This window comes from Mauremys reevesii, linkage group 1, assembly GCF_016161935.1.
Source record: "Mauremys reevesii isolate NIE-2019 linkage group 1, ASM1616193v1, whole genome shotgun sequence".
NCBI classification, from domain to species: domain Eukaryota; kingdom Metazoa; phylum Chordata; order Testudines; family Geoemydidae; genus Mauremys; species Mauremys reevesii.
The window spans coordinates 269,750,171-269,775,578 of NC_052623.1; the positions used below are offsets into that span (position 1 = coordinate 269,750,171).

The 25,408-nt window shown below is 45.9% G+C and overlaps 1 protein-coding gene across 8 annotated transcripts in view; it reads right to left on the reverse strand.

Moving 5' to 3' along the window:
* SLC25A17 (solute carrier family 25 member 17) overlaps nucleotides 1-24,675 on the reverse strand; it is a 73,027-nt gene extending 48,352 nt beyond the window's left edge. For 2 of the 8 annotated variants that reach the window (XR_005584953.1, XM_039489499.1), the window contains exon 1: nucleotides 21,779-21,985. Coding sequence is in view for 5 of the 8 variants with exons in the window: in XM_039489499.1 (XP_039345433.1) it covers nucleotides 21,779-21,952 (174 nt within the window). In the remaining 3 variants the exon portion in view is untranslated. Of the gene's footprint in view, nucleotides 1-3; nucleotides 53-379; nucleotides 400-21,778; nucleotides 21,989-24,549 lie in introns of those variants that run through there. The other 6 variants (XM_039489533.1, XM_039489551.1, XM_039489513.1 and 3 more) reach the window with 6 other exon arrangements.
* Nucleotides 24,676-25,408: the final 733 nt, after the last annotated feature.

Consider the following 25,408-nt stretch of genomic DNA (forward strand, 5'->3'; position numbering starts at 1 on the left):
CACCATGTAGTTTTAATTAGATATAGAGGGTGAAATCTTGGCCAATATTCTCTACTTCTTGTGCAGCACAGCCGTTGGATCCTGTAAACACAGGCGCCGGTTTCTAATTTTCCACAGGGGTGCTAAACCCCAGCTCAGCCCAGGCCCTGCCCCTAACTCCACCTCTTCCCCCAAGCCTCCACCCCCACCCTGGGAGGAGTTGATTGGCAGGGGGGCAGCTGGTGGGCGGGAAGAGGCAGGCTTGGCTGCTGCTGGGTGCTAAGCACCTGCTAATTTTTCTGTTAATTTTTCACCCATGCTTGTAAATATGGCAATATGTAAATATGGCTCCTCCCTCCACAACCTCCACTATTTGCCTCGCCACCCTGTTGAATCTTACTTTTAAGACTGTAAGCTCTTTAGAATGGAGCAGTCTTTTACTGTTCAGCGCCTAGCACAACCAACCTGGTTGAGCCTCCAGGCACTATTGTAATACCAAGACTCATAAAGTGGCCTATAAGTATCTTCTCCAGCTTCAGCCTCATAGCTCACAGATGATCTGTAAACAATGAAGCAACAAGGAAGAAAGCAGAAATTCCCACTTGAATCCAAGTGATAGCAATGGTGATTTTTTTTTTTAAATTTTATTTCTATAATGTGGCTCTGTGGTAAGCCAAGAAAATGTTTTTTGCCTTGTGTGAAAGAGAGTTGTTATGTCTGGGTTATTCTGTGCACTCAATTTCAATTTTGTATTATGTGCTGAACTCGTATCTAACCTTGCCCATGGCAAAGTTATGTATTCCAGTCAGCTATCCTGCCCAGGGAAGGTGCTTGACACTTAGCTGAAGACTATCACAGAGACAGAGTCATCAACTTCAAATTGTCTCAACTGCTAGCCCAACTCTGCAGAACAGATTATCCACATCGTCAGCATGATTGGTGGACCTGCAGCTTTCCAGGGGATGTCTACACTACAGGTGCTACAGCAGCACAGCTGCAGCGCTGCTGCTATGCTGTGGCAATGTAGACAATAATACAGCAACAAAAGGAATTTTTCTGTTGCTGTAGTAAATCCACCCCCTCAAGAGACGGTAGCTATGTCAATGGAAGAATTCTTCTGTCAACCTAGCTGCATCTACAGTGGGAGTTACATAAATCTAACTATGTTGCATGGAGCATGAAGTATTTCACAGCCCTGAGCAACAAAGCTAGGTTGACCTACATTTTAGGTGAAGGCCAGGGCTTACTCTGGACACAATGGCAAAAGTAGAAAGGGACTGTATTTTAAGGGGGTTCCTTCTCTGAGCAGGGGGGTGTATCACTGTCACATGTAAGCTGGAGGTGCAGAGGAGGGAGGGGGGAGAGAGAGAGAAGGAGGGACTCTGCCCAGCCTGAACACTAGCAGACCTCACTTCTCGAAAGGGTGAGATTAGACTAGGATAGGGGTTAATCTCAGGACTTTTGTTATACTGTAAATTTCTGTAACTCTGCACTTTCTTAAGAGTAAAATGACTATGGTTAAGAGATTACTTTACTAAAAGTCTATGTTCCTTGCTTTCATACCACATTGTCCAAAAAGGGGTTAAACAAAAAGCTAGGGTTTCCCACAGCAGGGTGGAATTCTGTCTGTGTGTATATGCAATTGGGGGTGGGAAACACTTAGGAGGTCTGGGACACTGATTTGGGGATTTAGAGTAACTAGACTGCAAGTCCCAAGGAAGTACTCAGACAAGAGGCCTGATCCTGGGAGTGCTCCCTAGAAACCCAAAGCTAGACTCTGTGGCTAGACTCTACCCAGACCCAGTTGGCTTAGAAGCACATGGGACCTGGCAGCTGTGTCCACTTACAATAGACTGGTGACTGTACAGAGGAGGCACTAGGCCAGCTGCAACACCTTCCTTCACAGCAATTGCAAATTCTTGACTAGCAAGTCTGTTTCTGTAGATGGACAGCTTGGTCAATCGGAGTTGCTTCCAGTCAGTTGCTGAGTAGAGTGCCTTCTGGTGTGAGGAAGTTTTTTTTTTCTGATTTGTGCAAACAAAATTGAACAAATTCAATTGGAATTGTCTAATTCCATGGAACAGAGCAGGTTATTAAAGGGAAGAAATGCCCTATCTTCTCCGCTTCAAATTCCAGCTAATGTAGCTCTGTGGTACTGAAAGCATAAGAGCACTGGGCTAGAGTCTTTTGTTGGTAGAGATTGTTTAACGCTCTCTTGGGGAAGGGCAAGTGACCAGGACATGTGCGGTCAGACCTAATTATCAGAGCAGGAGTCAGACCGAATCAGGTACCGGGAAGTCAGAGTCCATTACAGGCCACAAGGCAAGGAGAATCAAGTATCAGGAGGCAGGCAGGGTCAGAAGCCAGAGTATAGTGTCTCTTGAGAGCAGGGTCTGGAGCAGAGGCAGGCAGGAAGTCTATATTGTTGCTCACACAGCTCCCCTTCAGGGCTACCTGTTTTATATATTGGTATTGGCCAATCAAGGAGTTGTCTGAGACCGCCACTCTGGTCCTGCTGGGTGGTACTTCCTGCCAAGCTGAGCCCCATGGGGTCCTCAAGTAGGAGCACAGTCTAAGCCTCTTGTGGTGATTGTGGAGGCATCAGTAGCCCTGAACCCACCCCCCCCCCCCCAGATACCAGCCTTGCTGGTTGTAATATCATCCCTGCCTACAGGCCCCCCTTCGAGGTGGTGTCAGTCCAGGCTTGTCAGGGTGAGTTTTGTGGAATTTCTCCACCAGGTCAGGGGCATGGACATGGGAGGCAGGCTCCCAAGCACATTCTTCAGAGTCATAGCCTTCCCAATCCAATGGATAGCACAGGCAGCCATATATCTGTCAGGAACTGAGGATGCCATGCACTATCGTATTCATCGTGACCCTGGATTTCGAGTGGTTGAGGTAGCGGTGTGGTTTGATTGGGGAGGAGGTGTTCATTATAGGGCTTTAGAAAGGAGACATGGAAAACTGGGTGTATTTTGAGAGACTGGGGAAGCTGGAGTTTTGAAGATAAATTGGTTAATCTGATGGCATATCGGGAAGGGTCCCAGGAACTGGTGGTCCAATTTGCAGGAGAATCACCTGGTCTGGAGGTGTTTGATGGCAAGCCACATCTTTTGGTCTACTATAAATACTGGAGCTTCTTGTCATCAACAATCTGCATGCCGCTTGTATACCTCCTTTGCCTCTTCAAGGTGGTTCTTAAGCTTTTACTGAATGAAATGGATCTGTTGGACCCCATCAGTGGCAGTGGGATTCGGAGGGATTGCTGGTAACGCCAGGTGGAAATGGGGATAATATAATTAGAGAGGAAGGAGTTCCGACCCTTAGAGGCATAGTCAGCATTGTTGTAAGAAAACTGCATATGGCAGGAACATGGACTTCGTTCACCCATTTAGTTTGTCCATCTGTTTGGGAGTGATATGCAGGAAAAGTGGATATGCAGACCTCCAGTAATCTGAAAACTTCACACAAGAAGCAAGAGGTGAACTATGAGCCTCAATCAAAAACTATGTGGTCTGGGAGTCCATGGAGCTGGTTCACATTGTGCAGTAGCCTCAGCAGAGGGCAGCCAATTGCAGAGGATGAAGCGGGCTATTTTGGTAAGGCAGTCAACAACCATTAGGACTACGGTGTGGTCATCAGACGGTGGGAGTTCTGTGGACCAAAGCCTAGCCAGTCTCCAGGAGTACTAAGGTGCCAAGAGGTCTGGTTTGGGGTATCTTGGTACACAGCAGTTGCAGGAGTCTACATATGCTTGGACCTTTGCCTGCATACAGGACCTCCAGAAAAAGTGGGTGACCATGCGGGAGATCTTCTGGTAGCCAAAGTGAGCCACCGTTGGAACGTCATGGCACAACTGTAGCAGCTTCAGTCAGAGTCACCCTGGGGGCACATACATGTGCTTGTAGAAGTACATTACGCCATCCAACACAGAATGGTGCAACTTAGCCCCTAATGGTATGGACAATGTCCCTTGGGCAACTAGATCTTCTTTCTAGGCGGGTCAGATAAGAGAGCAGGTCTTGCTGAATTGTGGCATTAGCAAAATTACCAGGCTTGAGGAGGTGGAGGGCTTGGAAATTGGTTCTTTTCTTCCCTGGTTGTAATCTCTGTTTCCATAGAGCAGCGGTTCTCAACCAGCAGGCCCATGCGGCCCAATTAGCACACAGCTGCAGCCCACAATGATAAATGAGTTGAGAACCACAGCCATAGAGCACCAGTCTTCCCATTTCACTTTCCTGGGAAGTAGGTAATAGTAAACTCAAACAGAGAAAAGAACAAGGTCCACCTTAACTGTTTCTGGTTCAACACTTGGGCCTTGCGGAGGTACCTGAAGCTCTTATGGTCACTGAAGACCTATAGTGGGTGCTAAGCTCCCTTGAGATGGTGATGGCATTCTTCAAATGCAGTTTTTATGGCACGCAGCTCTTTGTCCAGAATTGCATAGTTCACCTCGGCATGGGTAAGATCTCAAGAATAGAACGCAAAAGGGTGCAGAACTGACTGGGGTCCAAATCATTGCAACACTAAAGCCCCTACGGTCATGTTTGACACATCTGCTTCTACTATATATGGGCAAGTCAGGTCAGGGTGTGCCAGGATTGGGGCCATGGTGAAGGCAATCTTTAGCTGGTCAAAAGCAAGCTGGGCTTCAGACAACCAAACGAATGTCACACCTTTGCGAAGGAGTGAAGTCAAGGGAGTTATTACTTCAGAGATGTTAGCAATGAGTCTCCTATAAAAATTCACAAAGCTCATAGAGGGCTTGGCTGCTGTCCAGTTGTGAATGGCTTCCAACTTCTGCAGATCCATTTGGATTCCCTCCAGAGCGATGATATACCCCAAAATTTCAATGGTGGCCTTGTCAAAGATGCACTTTTCCAGTTTGGAACCCATGCTTCTGTAGGTCCCCAGGACAGACCAGACATGATGGTAGTGCTGCTCTGGGTTCTCTGAGAATACCAGTATATTGTCAAGACAGATAATCACATACTGGTCCAAACATATTGTTCACAAAATGCTGAAATGTTACAGGGGCAGTGGTTAAGCCAAACAATCACCAAGTATTCAAAGTTCCCATATTGGGTACCAAAAGCAGTCTTCTATTCATCCCCAGGCCTTATGCATACTAGATTGTACGGCCCCAGAAGATCTAATTTCATGAAGATCCTGGCAGTCTTCAAGCAGTCCAGCAATTCCAGAAAGAGGGATGGGGGTAAAGGTTATGAATAGTTACTTGGTTCAGTGCACGATAGTCTATGCAGAGGCCTAGTGACCCATCCTCCTTCAGGAAGGGGACTGGTATCCCCCGCTGGAAAGGTAGATTGCCAAACGAAGCTCTTTGTAAGGTTTTCAGACATGGAATATATCTGTCCGTAGGGCACCTTTGCCCCAAGCTGTAGGTCTATCGGATGGTGATAGTCTCTGTATGGGGGTAGCAAGTCTGCATTTTTCTTTTCAAACACACCAAGATAGTCATGGTACAGTAGAATTTCAAAGTTACGAATACCTCGGGAATGGACGTTGTTTGTAACTCTGAACAAAACATAATGGTTCTTTCAAAAGTTTACAACTGAACATTGACTAAATACAGCTTTGAAACTTTACTATGCAGAAGAAAAATGCTGCTTTCCTTTTTTTTAGTAGTTTACATTTAATATAGTATTGTACTTGCTTTTTTTTTCCTCTCTGCTGCTGCCTGATTGCATACTTCCAGTTCCAAAAGAGATGTGTGGTTGACTGGTCAGTTCGTAACCCTGGTGTTCGTAACTCTGAGGTTCTACTGTACTTGTCAAGGAGGCTGAGGTTCTTGCCACTCCTGTCTGGCTAGCCCACACTGTAAAGAGTTCTGCTTCCAAGGGTCTCCTTCCATCCTGGGGCCCCAGGTGCAGGTCAGCTGAGGGTTGGTTGCTTTGTTGGAGGCACGCTTTCTGAAAGTATTCAGGGAAGCTAATTTTCCCCTGCCACCTGGAGATACATGGGTCATACTGGTCCAACCAAGGAATGCCAAAGAATGGGGTCTGAATCACATCCAGGCACACTGTTTCTTGGTGCTTCTCTACTACAGCCTCTAGTGGGACAGCCTCTTGAGTTACTGGTCCCGATGATAGGGGCAATCCAACAATCATCTCCAAAAGGTCCAGTGTGGGTTTCAGCCAGAAGGGGATCTGAAGGGTCAGGGCTTCCTCAGTATCTATAAAGTTGGCAGCGGCCCCAGAGTCTATCATTGCTAACATGGGGGGATCTGCTGTGCCTGCTCCAAGGCCTGCAACTGCAGTAGCAACTGGAAGTGCGGGCAGGTGCCATGGTTCCCAGGTCGGGTTCTACTTAAGGGCAGGGTAAGGAGAGGGTAGTGGTTATGGAGCTCTGGTGCTACGCAGGCTGTGCCCTTCTACTGGGCCTGGGCTGGTCCATTTCCCAAGCTGTTGTATTCTGGACAGGAGGCAAGGGCATAGACTGATCCCCTGCACTAAAAACAGAGGTTCAACTGTCAATGACACTCTGTCTCTCTCCTCAGGGTCAGACGTTGGCAACCCAGGTTGACCTGCATGGGTTCAAGACTCTATTCTACAAGCCTTGGCATGGAGGGCAGGTGGTGGGGACTGTTGGGACACCTTCCTTTCCTCGTGCCATTCATGCAGCCAAGAGTTAATCTTCAAGGCAAGGTCTACAAAGGTGCCTAGGTAGGTGGGGCTTTCGATGCAGGTTAGCTCATCTTTTACCTTGTCATTGAGCCCCCAGCAGAACTGGTAAAATTAGGCTGCTTCATTCCATTCAACATCGGCCACAAGTCATCAGAAATGGGTAGGGTATGAGGTGGCTGGCCATTGCCGTGGTGAAGTTTCCGGAGGACAGCCCCTGCTGAACGGATGTGAAGCAGGTCTTCGAAGATGGTCACAAAGGTTTGCAAGCATCCCAGTCAGAGAGCACAAGGCTGTTCTGCTCCAACACTGGGGAGACCCAATTAAGTGCTTCACTGTTGAGTAGGCTGACTACTACACAAGTCTAGTCTATGGGGTACACTTGGGGGCAGAGCATTCAGGCAATGGCACTGTGGGAGCTGGTTCAGGCAATGCATGGTCTGTCTGGGCACATAGGGTCACTGCTTCTCCCTTGCGAGCTGCTTGTGTAGGGTTTGTGCTTCGGCAGTGAGCTGCGCCACATGAGCCTGTGACCGGCCTACTTGCTTGTGCAGGACCTGTGCTTTGAGTGCACACTGTGTAGCATGGGTCTGTAGTGCAAGGGTCTCCACCTGCAGATAGGCCACTGGGTCCTGGGCCCTCAGGGACCCATGGTTGGACGGCTTCCCTTTCTATCATCTCTGGAGGAAATAGATGCATTTGGGGTGGTGGCGAAGAGGGTCTGAGCAAACTGTCATGATCAGGATGTGGGTGGTCAGACCTAGTGGTCAGAGCAGGAGTCAGGCCAAGTTAGGCATCAGGAGGTCACAGTCCAGGATAGGCCAGAGGGGAAACCAAGAGTCAGGTGTCAGGAGGCAGACAGGGTCATGGGTAGGTATGGACCAGAAACAGACGGGCAGTCTGTGGCTCACACAGCACCTCTTCATAGCTTCCTGGTTTACATACTGGTTCTGGACAATCAGGGAACTGTCTAAGGCCACCACTCTGGTCCTGCTAGGGCAGGTCTTCCTGCCAAGCCTAGCCACACAGGGTCCTCCCATGGAGCCCAGCTTAAGCCTCTTCCTGTGATGCAGGGGCATCAGTGGCCCCAAAACCCCACAGTTCCAGGTTCCAGTCCTGCAGGTTCTAACAGCCTGATTTAAAAAAAAGCTTGCGTATGACTTGTGCTCAAGAAACTATTTAATGGAACTTGTGTCTTAAGAATCTGCCAGCCTGTTTATCATGCAGGGTGAGAATTTGCTAATTTATATCTTACCTATCTAGTATGTTAAGCTCAGTTTGTGATTTTTGTTTATTTACTAAGGTAATCTGCTTTGATCTGTTTGCTATCACTTATAATCACTTAAAATTTACCTTTTGTACTTGTTAAGCTTATTTCTTGTTTATAACATAACCCAGTTTGTACAATTCATATCTGGGGGGTGTCAAGAAGCAGTGCACATCTCTCTCACATTGAGAGAGAGAGGGCAAATTTTTATGAGCTTGTGCTGTGCAGATCTTCCTATACAGTGCAAGACAGTATTATTTTGGGCTTATCTCCAAAAAGGTATGTGCACTTGAGTGCTGGGTGAGTCCCCTCATACAGAGCTGACCTCAGTCTGTGTCTGCAACTGGGTATGGCCCTACCTGTCTGTGTGTGCTGCAAGAGGCCGGAAAGCCTAATTCAGCAAAACGGGGAGAGGGAATCCAGGCTGGTGGAACAGGCGAGGCTCCGTGAATCCTGAGTACATCAGGTGGCATCCTGGATAGGGGGTCTAACCCATCACGCTTGGTTTTCAGAATTTTAAGTTTTGCTGAACTGGATGTTCTGGAAGAGCACAAGTTACCACAAGTTTTTTGCGAGTTAATTTCTTAGTTTTTTAAAGAGAAAAAATGTTTGTTGGTAGGAGTTAGTGGTCATTCAGGCAGTTGTAGTTCTCATCCAAGTTTGCAGTTGATATGCTGCAGTGGCTAGGTAATAATCAAAAGACAGTTTTTTATATAGTAATTTTCATCAGGGGTGGGGAGAGGAATAGCTCAGTGGTTTGAGCATTGGCCTGCTAAACCCAGAGTTGTGAGTTCAATCTTTGAGGGGGGCTACATAGGGATCTGGGGCAAAATCAGTACTTGGTCCCACTACTGAAGGCAGGGGGCTGGACTTGATGACCTTTCAGGGTCCCTTCCAGCTCTACGAGATAGGTATATCTCCATATATTATTAAAATTACATCATTATTCCCATTTTACAGATGCAAAAGTGAGGCACAGAGAGGTGAAGTGACTTGCCCAAGGTCACTGTTACCCTGGATTTGAGAGGTATGTGTAACACAGATTTTGATCAAGCTAACTGCAACCATGCTATGTGCCTTCAGCCACCACAAATTAATAAAATAGACCACCATGTAGTTAAGAATTAATTTGAACAAACAGGGCTTCTGGAGGCAAGGTCAAACCCTTGCGGGCTCACAATTTCTGCTAATCAGAATGGGAGGAGGGGCGAAAGACAATTTGAGAGCAAAAGAAAACAAGTGGATGGGAACCTTGAGTTTTGGGCACCTTTGATATAGAAGCTTAATCATAATAAGATTGTTAGGAATATTTGTTGATAAGTTTATTGAAGTTAGGAGGTAATGACCCAGTAGGGGTGACTATGAGCAGTGTTTTGTAAAAGTTAGTTATAAAAGACTGGAGAATAGAGTGTATTTTGGAGCAGTCCTCTGATGCTATCCTAAGAGAGTTCCCCCCCCCCCCTGACATCTTAGTCCCCAATGGGGAAGAGACCAGCCATCGCAGAACTGCTGAAAATTACTCAATACCCTCCCAGATTCTAAGTAATGATTTGGGATGTTCTAAACCTATTGCTTGTGTCCATGTGTGCTTAAATCTGATAAACTGTAGTTTTAGATAAGACCACACTTACTTGTATTAATCTTTCATCAGACAGAATTGCTGTGTTCTCATTGATCTATTCCTTACACCGCCTGGAGTGAAATACCACTGCCTTGGGTTCTGAAAACCCTGAGTAAGAACTGAGCACACCCAAGCATAATTCCAGTCCAGTGGTCTTTCCACTAGGCCATACACATAATCCTCCATGCTCTTCCCCCCTGCCCACCCCAATATTTTGTTACAGTGGAATGGGGATAATGGTTGTGCTTTGAAAAGTTTGCAAGTTGCTAACAGAGCCAGTGAGAAATCTCATCCATGGTCTATGTCCAGAAATCATGACAGTTTTAACACACGGTTGTTTGGTAACTTTAAGCATGTGAGAAAAGATGGTGTCTTTCTCCTTCTCCACACCCTGCCCCACCCCCATATCATCTCCATCCCCCACCATTTCCAGCTCCCCCCCCCATCCCATTAAGCCATTAGTTGGCACTATAGAAGCCATTAACATGTAAGTAGTTGCACTTTGCTGTCTCTTGTCTTATGGAGTTGCATACATATCATCACAGCCAGCAGCTTACCAATGGGCTGCATGCTACCTTGGTTATGTAGCCCAACCTACATAGTGCTCTCACTCCCACTACCTACCTCCAGGTGGGACACCTACCCCTGCTTCAGCCAGGCTTCCATAGCCAGGCTTTAGGTTCGCCCAGGCACTTCTCCTCCAAACCAGGCTGTTCCTCCACACATTCTGGCTAGCCCCTCCACCTCCACAGGGGTGATGTGCATCTTAACTATTCATTTTCTGGATTTCAGCTGTTTCAATGTGTTACCTTCTGACATAGAAACCCCTTGGCAGAGTCCCCTGTTCTTTGTAAACAGCTCTCACATCAGACCTGACAAACTCATTACATCAAACACACACAGCAGTACTGAGAGGGGTTCAGACCCTGCAGAAAGGTAGGGCTCCCCTATATCCCAGCACACAGGTGAAGAGAGAAAATTCAGGACCAATATGCCCTCCCAGCCCTAAACCCCCTCTGCTACCCCTCATTCTTTAACCTCCCCCATGTTAGCCCCTTCCCTGAGCCCCCCGCCCCAACCCTCTATCCTACCACTCATTCCTAATTATCCCCCAGGCCCCTCCCCATAACCCCCCCACCCCTCACTGGAGCTCCACACCCTTCTGCTCCTATTACCACCAAGTTTTGTACCCCTAATCCCAGGGGTGTAGGAATGAGGCAGGGGATGGCAGAAATAGAAAGGAATGTCTCATGATCACGGCAGCTGAATGCTACCCTGGACAAGTGGATAATATCCATGCCCCTGGGATGCTGGGCAAATCACAAATTATATGTTTCACACATGGCCACTAATTGTGGTGTTCATTTTCTGGATGCCTACCTTGAGACTCCAGGCTTGGCTTTGCAGAAGTGCTGAGCAATCACAGCTGCAGCTGAAGTCAGTAAAAGCCCTGCTTTGAACATGCAAAAATGCTATATAAAGCTAAGTACTGTGAAAAATCAGGTCCTAGACATCTCATATTGGACACCAGGGTGGATTTGATTAAAATCAAATTGATTTAAAATCACTAGGCAGGAAAACTCGATTTAATCATGGATTTCTACATAAAAGTGCATTCTTGCTGATTGTTATAGATGTAGGTTTCATTTTTAGAAGGTACACACTATACATGTTTAAAGTGATTTATTTTGAAAATGTTTCAGATTAGTTTTACAGCTATATCAGAAAATGAATTATTGTTTGGTTGTTTCATTTACCAACTGTAATAGAAGCAGATATTTATGACATCATTGGGAGGTGAACTATCTCCAATTCAACAGGCTAATCATTAATATTTGGAGGATTTTTGCCATGCTGTATTAGGAGGAGAACATCAACAGACCAACATTTAAATTGTTTTATTTAACTAAAACAACATTATGTATTATGGATTTTTTTCTTCAACAGCAAACATAATATTTTAACAAAACAAGCATATGAATTTTTGAATTTACTTAACATTCAAGTTTTTTAAAAATCAGGTTTGTTTTAGTTAAAATTGTCTTTAACTAAAATAGTTAAATGGCATATATATTTTTTTAAATAAAAATTAAAATGACTGTCAGCCAGTTCAACATGAGAAACTTAAAATATTGGCTTCTGCAGTTAACTCAGTCGTCTTCATCTTCATTTTCCTGTTTGTTCATAATCTGGGAAAGAAAAAGAAGCTTTCCTGCTTTTTCAGATCCCAAATGATTTCGCAATTTGGAATTAATTAGTCCAAAGGAAGAAAATATTATTTCTACACCAGTAGAAGAAGCTACTGCTGTTAAAAGTGAGATTATCACTTCAACAGTCTCTGAATCCAAGTGACTTCTACCCCTTCACTGGTGTGACTTTCTTTAAAGCATCATCAACAAACATATTTCTTGAATGGTTCACCCTTAGCGCTGAAGTTTAATATAGTTGGCATTATGGAGGGATGATTGCTTAGTGTCCATGTCATAGCCAACTCCTCTTCTTCAGCAGTTAAGGTTTGACCCTGGTACAGAAAATTGAGAATATGTGCAAGAAAATGAGCTGGAGATAAGAGTTAAATTACAATCATTAAAAAAACATAAATGGGACAAGTACTGTCATTGCATATTGCTCTTTTTAAGATCTCACTCAGTTCCTTCCAAATTTCAACAGCATCAGCAATAAAACAGCTATTTCCCTGCATTTTGTTCAAGGCTACAGAAATAGGCTTCAGGGTACTCAGCATGTGTTTAACATTTCTCTTAAGCCCAATGTTGAGAACTTTGGCTGTGACACTGCCATCTATTTTTTCATGTTTTTGTTCACAAACTGTCATCAGATTAGGCCAGTTCTTGATATAGTGCTCAAAACAGTCCACTACTGAGTTCCATTGCACGTCTTGTGGGAGAATGACCTTGGTTCCTCCCACTTTTTTCAGAGCAGCTGCTGCAAAGTGGTTGTTACGAAAGTATTTTTCAATTTCAACATTAGCCTTTATTTCTGGAACACTGAAGTCTTTGGCTAGGTGGTGCATAAAATGAGCACTGCAACCGTATGTAATTAGCTTGGGACTCTCTTTACTCTCTTCTAAATAATTTCTTCTCATCTTGGATACATTTGCAGCATTGTCTGTGACCAAGCTGCATTCTAGACATCTGAATTTTTTTTTCCCCAGAGTCTGTTATAGCTTTTACTGCTGCTACTTGTAAGTATTCTGCTGTGTGTGTATTTCCTGATGTATCAATTGTTTCTGTAAGGAAGACATTCCATTCTTCTGTTGTCACACAAGCACATACAACAGGATCATTGTGGTCCATTGCTCCACCCATCAAGACTCAGGTTAACAATTTTACGCTCTAGACTTTTTGCACACTGCTCAATTTCTCTTTCATACACTTTAGCCAGCAATTTGCCTGCGACATCTGCTCTGTTCGGTGGACTGTATCCTGGTCTTAATCACTGAACCATGTTAATGAAGTGTGGGTTCTCAATAATACAGAAAGGAGAGTTTGTTTCATAAACAAACCGGACAATTTTTTCATAAAATTAATCTGCTGGTTCTTATCACAGACTTATCTATGGTTGTTTCTGGATGATGGAGATTTTTTTTTCTTTTTGCTACAGGTGATATACTGTGGCTATGATATACATGATGTGACTGAAACACTACCATTGGCAGATAACTCAAACTATAGAAAATGATGGGGATCTTGAAGGTGGATAGTCTTCAGAATCCTGTACATTGAGGATGGATTCTCCTAAACAAAATAAATCAATGCAGTTAATTATCTAATGCTAAATGAGCAGTATCTCATTGCATTCACGGACACTCAGTACTACTTTAAAGGTGAAATTGTAAAAGGAAGATCTGCCTATTTCAGCTATTTATTTTTTATCTAAACTGCATCTAAAATGATAGTACCATACAGTAACAACTATATTTTTTGCTCAAACATGAGAATTCAAGAATAGTCCAGAAGGAAGACAGGCAGTCCTTAAGAAAGAAGTATGAAATAAAAAAAAAAAGTTTACCAACCTGAAGATCCTGCATGTTCAGACCTGTTCCTTTCACCATCTTCAACGCAGCTTCCTCCTGAGAAGGAACACTTCTCATGATGTTGTTTCATTTGGGCAACCAGGCCTTGCATTTCTTTGTTGCACTGTTTGCATTTTGCACACATGCATGTCTTACCCCCATTAAAATATTCCCAAACTTGGTCTCTTATCGTCTGCTGCCATTATAGGTTTTCCCCTCTAGTGAGAGAATGGTATGGTAGATCTCAAATCAATTAAGGCTACACTCAGACCTCAAGACGTCTGGAATATGCTGCTCAAACAGTTTCATTTTTGTTTCTCCTCCGTCCCTCCCTTCTCACATTTATCTCCAGATGACTTCTCCTTGTCCAGATCTATTCCGCCAACAATCTTCTATTCGGTGAACTTTTGAAACTTTGCACTTTTAGAGAGAGGTAAGGGATTGACTCTGTGTATGGAAATTTACAGAAAGACAATAGGGTTGAGGTCTGTTATTTCTCACCTCTATATATTTATTTATTTAAAAACATTTTTTCTGACAAGCATGTTATGTCTGGAGACACAAATCCACAGTTTGAGAACTGCAAAACTAAGCATTTCTGATGGAATCTTCTAGACTGAGCATTGAGTCCCATTGGGTAGATAGAAAGATTAACCTGCCCCTGGAGCCCCATAAGATTGGGTCCCTAATCCATGAACTATTGGAACTCATTTACAAAACTTTTCTTAAACATTACATGAATATATTGTCTCATACTATAGAGTCAGAATTTATAATCCCTATTCTTTGAGCTATAATGTATCTTAATTAAAACTATCTTTGGATAGGTTTTTTCCTTAAAACATTTTATCAAAAAAATCTGATTTTTTTTATTTTTTATTAATTGATTTTTATCCACCCTGCTGGGCACCGAAAATTGGTTGACACTTTTGACTTCTCTCTCTATGCCTCAGTTCCCCATCTCCAAAATGTTTATACCACCACTTCACCAGAATGTTCTGAAAATAAATCTGTTAATATCTGTGAAGAACTCATACTATAGTGATGAGTACCACAGAAAAACAAACTAAGTAGTTGATAATTCTGTACTGAAAGCAGGATTTAAACAGCATGCAGTAAAGCTCTAAAACCATACATTTTTCAGTGAGGAGGAAAAAAAAATATGAATAGCTACTTCTTCAAGCCATCTTGTGTACCAAATGAAGCAGGAGCCTGTGGATTATACACCTCTACCCCGACATAATGTGACACGAATTCGGATATAACGCGGTAAAGCAGCGCTCTCGGGGGGGGACAGGGCTGCGCCCTCTGGTGGATCAAAACAAGTTCGATATAACGCGGTGTAGTGAGGTGGTCATGGATCCCAGCCGCCCCCGGGTGGGACGAGCCCTCCGGATGCCAAAGTGGGTGGAGCCAGTGGAGCTTGTGCCTGCCCCCCAGAGGTCAGGGCACAGGACAGGAAAAGCAAAAGCCCAACCCCAGAGCTCACTAGAGGCCCAGCCGCCGAAGAAGCCAGATGCTTGTAGCCTAGCTCCTGGTTGGGAGACTCCTGCAGCTTGCGGCCGACCCAAGGACCTGCCCAACGCCGACCAGACCCCGGAGAAGCTGGTAAACCTGCCGCTGGCAAGTTACCCAGAGGAGCTGCCAAGCTTACCGCTCGCTGGGTACCCAGAGGAGCCCATGGTGCTTGACTCATTGGAAGACTCTGTCCAGACGCAGGTACCTGTGGAGGGGGAGGTAGGAAGTAGCCCAGGGGCAGCTGACCCTAGTCTGGCTGCAGCACACCCAGAGCCAATGTCAGTGTGTTGTGGTCCGGATCCCCACTGAGGCAGCAGCGGGTCATCTACTGCTGCTAGGGCCCCGGGCTGGGATGCCGTGGAGTGGGAGGGCTGCGTCCCCCCTGCCACCCGAAGTGCGGGTGGCAGTCTCCCCCTCTCCCTGGTCCTTCGGAGCTAGGACCTAGGCCTACTATTGAACTGTTTGCTCAGCCCCTGCCTAAGGGCCTGAAACACTGACTGTTTGTTGACCTGCCCTGATCCAGGGCCGGGGCCTTGCTAATAGTAAACTGTTCGCCCAGCCCCTCCCTGAGGGCCTGAGCTGGTGACTGTTTGCCGCCCAGCCCGGCTAACTCCCCCGATTCACTGGACCTAAGTAGTGAGGCGGCCTGGTTCCCAGCCACCCCAGAGAGGGGGGAACCCCAGCCAAACCCCTACACATGGTTTCACCTATAACGCAGTAAGATTTTTTGGCTCCCAAGGACAGCGTTATATCAGGGTAGAGGTGTATAATTAAAGATCATAATGCATATGCACAGTGTAGCTGAGGGTTGCATACACCATCCTTATGCCTTAATAGTCTTTTAACACAGGTTTTGTGTATAATTTTATATTTATGTTGCTACAAGAGTAGTGCTCTTCCATGGTCAATTGTTGAGTCTACATATAAAACTAATTTGTAAACAACTAGTCAAGGATGCTAAGAGCCAAGGAAGTATGTTCTCTCGTCCCCCATTTCCAGCATTAGTATAAATATCAATGAAATAATGAGAGAGAGTTATACACTATTTTAGCTAGAAGTATTTCATGGTTTCATGTACAAAGATCCTATGTCTGCTGAGGAAGCAACAGGATATGCTGTGAGAAATTAATCCATATCCCTCATGACTAGTGAAAGCCAGGAGCAATGTCTCAGGTCATTATTAATGGAGACCTTTAATGAATAGCCCTTCCTTAAGATCATCATCAAATGTGTTTTCCTCTTATCAATTGATACCTGGTCTTGAACTTCAGGCTTTAAGGGTATATCTTCCCTGCAGAATTAACTTATATGACCAGTACTTGTGTACAACCACTAGAGTTGGCCTGGCCCATATAAAAGCTGCCACACTGCAAACCCTAATTCCAGGTCTGTGTCCACATTGCTGGTGCCCTCACCCAGGTGTAGCATTGCAACATCTGCAAGTGCATCCTGTGGGTCTTACGCAGCAGTGAAGCTAAGCCCCTCCGAGTTCTGTGACAGTGTTAACTGAGACAACTTGTCAGTCCTTCTGACACAGAAGTGTCCTTAACTTACAAACTTAGTAAGTAAAGTACTTGTAGTCTGGTGCACACTAGCTTTTGGTCTATGGCCTTCATTCAAATAAGCAGCAAGGCATGGATTCAACGGAGAATAAGGATCTGTTCCAGTTGTTGGCATTAATACAACTCTCATTTCAGGAACAGGAAGCAGATGCAGGACAGGAAATGCAGTGGTGGGTCAGCTTTTTGCCAGAAGGCAAGGGCAGGTTGTTGCTGGGAGAATGCAACAGAAGACTATATGCAAATATAGCAGAGCAAAGAGGGCTGATGCAGGCTTCAGTCATGTAACTTGGTCTTGTAACTCATGTGAAGACAACAAACTACCTCGTCTTCACTACAATTTTATCTTAACTCAAGTTAACACTTTTTTTCCCCCACAGCAGAGACAAGGCCTTTTTCATCTATTCTGTTGTTGAACTATTGCAATGCACTCTATTGAAGGGGAAGGCTAACGTTGAAGGCACTTCAGAATGGAGATGTGTTGGGGTAAGCACATTAAATTTGTATTACATGAACTGCAAGGGGCTTTTGTCAGTTGCTTCTGCATTAATTTAAGATATTTGTTCTAATCTATAAAAACCCTCTCATTTCTTCCCAAGTACTAAAACCTCTATGCACCCTACAATCACTGAAATTATATGAGAGGCAGTTGTTAAACACCTGCTGTGAATGCTTGAGAACTAGTGGGTAGGCCACTATTGGTGGAGGGTTCTAGGCTATGACATAAGGTTCTTGAAAAGCACAAGGGGAAGCTGAATTTTATAGCTTTCACATTTCCATGCAATGTCATAATTTTGGGCTTTTGTTGACTATGCTTTTTTTTTTTTAACAACTGTATTACATATATGAAGGCTAATGAGTTTCATATTAGTAAATATTTATATGTGGTTGGTGCACATAGGCCCAAGAGGGGACAAGGTCCGCATTGTAGAGATGCTGTATAACAGAAAAGAGAATCTTTGCCATGGGAAGCTTCAAACCTACAAGGGTTATGGTATTACCCATCAATGGCTTATTATGAATAATTTTGTAGAATAGTCTACACTAAGGAACATTTTTAACCCATGAAATTGACATGGATTAAATCAATTTACTGTTAAGTTATCACTCAGTTTATTTAAAGTATGCTAACAGATCTCTACAAAAATGAAATGCTAATTCATTGTTCCAGATCAGGTGGGGTTAAAAAAAAAAATCTCACTAACAGCTTTCAAAGCCTAGACCCACTCTTAGATGATCAGCTTTTAAAGTCAAAAGAGAAAACACTTTCTTAAAATGACTAGATAGTACTTTAATCCTGTATAAATGAGGTTACTCCACAAAGGGTGACCTGATGTCCCGATTTTACAGGGCCAGTCCCGATCTTTGGGTCTTTTTCTTATATAGGATCCTATTACCTCCCATCCCCAGTCCCAATTTTTCACACTTGCTGTCTGGCCACCCTACTCCCACATGATAAATTGTTTTCATGCCAACCACCCCTAGTGCCTATTGCACATGTCCTCATTTTCCAGTGACAGTACCCAAGCAAACAAACCGAACAGCCTGAGATACAAACAGGTATACATCAAAGTTTATGATTTTTCTATTTACAAATATTTCAGCTAAGGACGTTAAGAAAACTACCAATTATGCCTACAATAAGACATTCAGATATATATTAACATTGTAGGCATAACTAAAAAACTACAATTTAATTTCCTGGTGCTAAGTATGTCTTGCTTCCGCTGGGCCTTCATTCTGCACACTGCTAGAACTCAAGCAGAACCCTTGTGGTACAGTAGCATGTAACAGCAGTTCTGCTTTGGGAGACTTCAGGCAAATAGAGCAGTTCCATAAAGGTCAGACAGATCACACAAATTTTCAAAGTGTTAACTATACTCCAGCAGGAGACAGGTATTCCTGTAAAAGGAGGAATACAGAATTCAGTGCCACCCCACCCTCCCACTCTTTGCTTTCATTAAGCCAACTCTTTCTATCAGGGGAAGGAAGGTAGTCTCCCTGGAGCTCATCAAGGCTGCTTAGCAAAATAAGAGTGCAAGAATAGCCTTAAACTTCATTGTGCTGGCCCAACATTGGAACTCAAAAAACTTTGTTTACGCTGAGTCTCAAAACAAACACTTTTGTTACTGTAGCCAGAAATAATTTGGCATCTAAATTATACAAACCAAGCAGTTAACTCCCAAAGTCTCAAATGTCTATCAGGGAATACATTAATACATATACAGCAAGTTCTTAGCCTTAGAGGATCTTATCAGTGTTAGTTAACAAGACACATTTAATGAGTTTGGACTACACTATTTTATACATTAACTAAATGGGAGAAGCCCCACTGCTTAAGGCAGTGGTTCTCAACCTATTTACCATTGTGGGGGACACACATGCAGCTGTATGTGCGCACACACACACATATGACACACACACACACCCTGTATGGCCCTGAGGATGTCACATGGGCCACAGCTGTGTGCTGATTTAGCTACAAGTGGTCTGCAGGTTGAGAACCAGTGGCTTAAGGTGCTGTGAACTCAGCAAACCCTTTAATATTGAAAGAACTATCTCATATTTGTCAGGGACGATGAAGTTAACAAGATGACTTTAAAAATCTATTCCAGATATAGTTTCTGTGGCAGATGATTTGGAACTGTATCATTTAATAAGCATCAGCGTCTCAACTGTAAGACAAGACTGAGGAAGCTTTTAGTCTAAATAGACAGACTACACAAAAGTCAGATGTACTTGGGGAGCCAGGAGGAGACTCAAGCTATGTTTATATTTGGAGTACTTTACTGGTATACTATACTGGCAAAGTACTCCTAGTGTAGATGCACATCTATTCTGCCAAAACTGTGCTTTTAACCAGTATATTAAAAAGTGCAATTTTGCTAGTGTAACTATCTACATTAGGGGCTTCTGCCAGTACAGCTGTGTCAGTCAAAGATTACATTACTTCAGACCCCTGTCCAACATAGCTGTGCTAGCAGAAGCCTTTAACGTAGAGACTGCCTTAGATCTTGTCCAAAACCCACATGCAGTTATATTATAAAGTACTTATACCAATATAGCTTATTCTAGTTTGGGGAAGGAAGATAAGCTATACTGCTATAAAGTGTCTTATATACATAACTGCATATACACTTGGCCTTTTACTGGCATAACTAGGTCAGGGGGGAAATAAATCAGACTCCTTACTGACAGTTATTGCTAGTAACACTTCAAGTGTAGACAAGGTGTCAAAGTGCTCTTTAAATAGCATACATGCATGACAACTTTTTCTAAACAGTGGTTAAATATTTGTTGAAGTAATGAATTTTAAGGAGAGATGTAAATGGAAAGGGTTAACACCTAGTATATTCCAAATACAAATCAGAAAATACATAGAAATACCATTACCAAAATAAGTCCCTGTCTACACTATTAATGTGAGAACTACTACTATACATTTAAAACAAGTTATGATGAATACATTAGTCATCTAAGGATCCATTAATTAGACCAGAAAGTTTTGCCACAATGTAAGAATAGTTTAGGTTACTAACGCAGCTATTGCACATGTTTGAGTCTGTTTTGATCTTGGGGACTGGCAGGCAACTCCCACACCTTGAGCAATCTCACAAGGAAACCTAAGGGGAACATCAGTTTGCTTGAAACTCAGGAAGGCCCTCTTTCCAATAGGGGAAGGTTAACTGATGAGATGTTGCAACAAGATGCTGTTGCTTACTTTTAAAAACTAGTTCTCTTCCACCTAGGGCAAGCTCTACCAAAAGTCCAAGAAACTTACACAAATTTGGTATTACCTCCAACGAGTTTATACCAATTTTCTTCCAAACCTCATTTAGCTGCGGTGCACTTGTTTGATATATTTTCTGATCATTCAAATATATAGTGGCTTTCATCTTTACAAATATGACAAGGCTAATTCTGAATGCATAACTTGGAGGTAAATATTCTGATCCCCATTTACAGAATCTAAGATACATCTCAGTTTAAGGCTCAAATCAAGACAAGTAGGGTACACTGCAATATAAGCCCAAGATCACGCCCAAATCTGTAGAGGCTAACTTTTACAGGTGCTGAGAACCAGCAGCTCCCACTGGCTCTGGTGGGAGCTTCAGGTGCTCAGCCTGGAAGTCATCCCCTAAGTGTGACTTAATTTGATCACTCAAAAAGAGAGGCAAGCAAAATTAGTGAGCATTTTGAAAATACGTCCCAGAGTGATTTGCCCAAAGGAATGAGTGACAGAATTGAGACTATGAGGAGTTTGGTGACACCTTAAAGACTAGCATTTATTTGGGCATGAGTTTTGTGGGTAAAAACCCACTTCAGAAGAAGTTCTTCAAAAGAAATTTTTTACCCAGGAAAGCTTATGCCCAAATAAGTCTGTCAGTCTTTAAAGTGCCACCAGATTCCTAATTATTTTTGTGAATACAGACTAAGGCAGCTACCCCTCTGAGAATTGAGACTGGAGTTCCTGGCTTCAAGACCTGTGCTCAGACCACAGAGATGTTGGTGTCCATATTACAGATGCTGTCTTTATAACCAGCCAGCTCTCACCAAATTCAGAGTAGATAAAGCTCAATCTGGCATCACAACGTGCAGCTGTGGCAGCTTTACTGTCGTCACACACAGGTGAAGGTGACAAGTCAGGGAGGATGGCAGCAGAGAGGAGACGCCTTGTGTTTACCCCCCTCCATGTTTTGCTGTTTCAATAGGGCAGGAAGGGGAAGAAAACGCCAGGCACGTCCCAAGCACAGGCGGTGGGTGCATCAGCTGGGCAAAAACGCAGCCCTGACTCCGACTTAGATGAGCTGCCAGAGCAGCGGCGGCCCGCAGGGCAGTGACGGCGTCTGACACCTGGGCCCCCTGAAGGGTTACCGCCGGGAAAGCCCCCGCCCCCCAGAGCCGGGCTAGCAGGAGCCAGAGACGTGGAGCCCAATCCGGGGCGTTCAGGATCGGGCCCACAGAGCAACTTCTTGTGGCCCTGGGAAGCCGGAGCCGCTCTCCGCCACCAGCCCCGTCCTGCCGGGCTGCCAGAACCCCCTCCCCCCGCCACGTCCGCCCCCGGCGAGGCCCCGTTCAGAAGGGGCGGCTTGGCGGGCCCCTCCCCAGGACCCAGACCCCGCTCCCCAGCCAACCCCGGGCGTCTCGCCCCGCACTCACCACAGCCCCGGCCACGGCGTGGACCAGGCTCTCGTAGGAGGACACCGCCGCCATGGCTGCTGCTCCTGCGGGGCCAGCCGTAAACTTCGCCGGCGACCGAGCGGGGCGAGAGGCGGCAGCAGCAGCAGGCGAGCAGGGGAACCCCGCTCCCGGCGCCCCGTCCTCGCGCTCCATGGCTTCCCCCGCGCACGTGATCTCCGTCCCTCCCCCTCCAGCGGCCCCCAGGCCCCGCCCACTGCAATCGCCGCGCCCAGCCAGTCCCCTAGTCGCGCGCCGCTCGCTTTGCTCCCCGCCCCGGTCTCACGCGCTGCTGAGCCTGAGGAGCCGCTGAAGCGCCGGCCAAGGCTTCCCCTCCCCCCTCGTGCTCGTGGGCTCCCCCGGGGTCGCGCGGGTTTTCAAACAGGGTTGCAACCGTTGGGCTCAACGGCCGGAGGGTGCGCAGGGAAAGCCCGGGGCGGTGCGGGGAGCGGAGTTCCCCATGAGCCTGGCTGCACACGGGGCCATCAGGGACCTGCTCCCAGCGAGGGTAAAGGGAGGGACATCGCTCCCGCCTCTCACTGCGATACCCCCAGCAGCCGTTCTGGGGGACCGGCTCTCCCTGCTCAGCGCCTGACTGCCCCCTGGGCAAGGCTCCCCCGACGTAGCTCACTCGCTGAACGGGCTGCCCTCAGCCGCCACATACCCAAACCACGCTCCAAACAAATGTTTGTACCCTCTGAGCGATGCCTGACCCAACTAGAGGTGCAACCAGCCCCAGAATTGCACGGTGCACCCCCCCAAAAGTTACCAATTCTCAATTTTATGAACTGCCACAATATTAAGTGCTTCTTAAAAGCCCTGCACTTGGAAGCTTATAGTTAGGTGGTATCTCAAGCTTTCATTTTAATTCTCAAGTTGGGGTTGCAGAGAAGAGCTTGAAAAGATGATGCAGGTGTGCCTTACTAGCTCAAAAAACAGAAGGCAAATAAGGGCAGGTATACACTACGGGGGGAAATCTATATAAGATACGCAACTTCAGCTACGTGAATAACGTAGCTGAAGTCGAAGTATCTTATATCGGATTACTTACCGTCCTCACGGCGCGGGATTGACGTCCGCGGCTCCCCATGTCGACTCCGCTACCGCCGTTTGCATTGGTGGAGTTACGGAGTCGACATGAGCACGTTCGGGGATCGATATATCGTGTCTAGATGAGATGCAATATATCGATCTCCGAGAAATCGATTGCTACCTGCCGCGGTTAGTGAAGACGTACCCTAAGAGTATTAAATACAAAATGTTGGGGGGAGGGGAGCTTAAGCCTATTCTTGTGGGAGAAGGGGCAGACTTGTGATTTTTAAGCATTTTGGGTTGGCAATGATGAAAAAACCCTCCTGCCTTCAAGATCAGAAATTAGCTTGACCAGATTTACAATGACAAAGAACAGGCCACTTGTTGGAGAGACAGGTAGGAGCAACAGTTTGGGGGATCCCTGTATAGGAGAGAGTTGTGGTATCAGTAAATGGGGAAGAAAGGGGAGGAAAAGGGTGCCAACTCCAGGTGTTCAAGAGTCATGAGTCAGGCCCAAACAGATTTAAAAACAGTAGATGTAGGATGTCTTATTTTGCTTTCTGATTTTTAAACCTTTAGGATGCATGTGGTTCAGATTTTCTCGCTTTTCTCTGCAACCATGAGGACTAGATTTTTTTAAATTAAGCTGAGGTTTCATCTAATCACGAGCCTCCAGGAGCTGGAGCTTTAAGAGAAGCACCAATAAATTAGTTGGCAATACCAACTGGGTGCCTAGTCCTCCTTACTTTCAAGCCAGGCAATATTCCTTTTTGCCCATGACCACCTTCCCCATTTAGTACAATTATGCTTCTGTATTCCCTTTTGTGCTTTGTCCCTGTCCAACACCTTTTCCATATTTTCTAGGCTGTATTTGCAAGCCCAGCTTCACCACTTAGAAACGGGTCCAGGGTCACCCTTTAACCAAGAATAAAAAGAAAAACAAAATACACTCACAGAACAACAACTTCCTGTACCAAATTGCCTTCTGACAACTTGACAAGGTGGTTTAATCAAACAGTCAACCAAGATTTCCCCTCTTGGCAGAGTGACCCCAACCCTCCTTTGGCAGGGTGGCCATAATCCCAACCCTTCTTTGTCTAGCGGAATAAAGAGAAAGATCTAATCTGTCCCCAGCCTATGATCATTCCTGAGTGGAAAGGAGCTCTACTCTTTCCTAGTCCACTGCACTCCTAAACATTTTATAAGCTCACTCATGAGGTACAGCTGTTGGATCCAGCATCTAGCCCTCTAATAGACCACAAGTGTTAGCTCCAATCTCTAAGTCTGACTCCTCAGGCCGTCCCAATAAGAAGGGCTTTTCTCAGCCCAGTAAAGGGGTTTAAATCCTCTCAGGGTTAAGTTATAGATAGAATGGGCTTCACAAAAGGACTTAGATACCATGATGATCAGCATTACAACACCTAACTTTTAGAAACCTAGAAAAATCACAGGAACAACACTGTAGTCCTCAAAGCTGAGGGAGGTCCGCCGAAACCGCGAGACCAGCGGACCCTCCACAGGCAAGCCGCCGAAGGCAGCCTGCCTGCAGTGCTGGCAAAATGCCTAGAGCCGCCCCTGATGCTCACTGTTTTGATCTCCGCTGCCCTGTAGGTTTTCACCCCTCCCCTTTCAAAGCTCTGAGAAGTATCAGAAAGCTGAGCGTGCTGCTCTGCTCCAGGAACAAAGAGCAAATCATTAACATAGAATGCTCCTTTTCTGACCTGTTCCAGGAGCACGGTGGCTTGCTGGGGGACAGGGGATAGACACGACTGCTGTGCTGCTTTGACATTCCTTAGCACAGAGAGCGCACAGAGCTGCTCAGGATGCCGCTCCCGGAACTCAGAAGGAATCACAGTACCACAAGCAGAGCCCATAGGCGCCGACTTATATGGGGCTCTGGGGCTTTAGCCCCATGAATAAATCCCAAGCAGGGGCTCTGCCCCACCAATGTTTTTTCTCCCCTGCTTAGAGCACCCCCCCGCCGCTGCCGCCGCCAGGGCTGCCCAGAGCCCTTTAAATCCCAGCCGCAGCCGGGAATCAGAGGGCTCTGGGCTGCCTGCTGCAGCGGGAAGCCCAGAGCCCTCTGATTCCCGGCCGCGGCTGGGATTTAAAAGGCTCTGGGCTCCCCGCGGGTGCAGGCAGCCCAGAGCCCTTTAAATCCCCGCCGCGGCCGGGAATCAGAGGGCTCTGGGCTGCCTGCTGCAGCGGGAAGCCCAGAGCCCTCTGATTCCCGGCCGCGGCTGGGATTTAAAAGGCTCTGGGCTCCCATGTTGCAGGCAGCCCAGAGCCCTTTAAATCCCAGCCGCGGCCGGGAATCAGAGGGCTCTGGGCTGCCTGCTGCAGCGGGAAGCCCAGAGCCCTCTGATTCCCGGCCGCGGCTGGGATTTAAAAGGCTCTGGGCTCCCCGCGGTTGCAGGCAGCCCAGAGCCCTTTAAATCCCAGCCGCGGCCGGGAATCAGAGGGCTCTGGGCGGCCCGCCGCCGCAGACCGCCCAGAGCCCTCTGATTCCCAGCTGCGGCTGGGAGTTATAGGGCGCTGGGCTCCCGCTTGCAGGGAGCCCAGAGCCTTTTAAATCCCAGC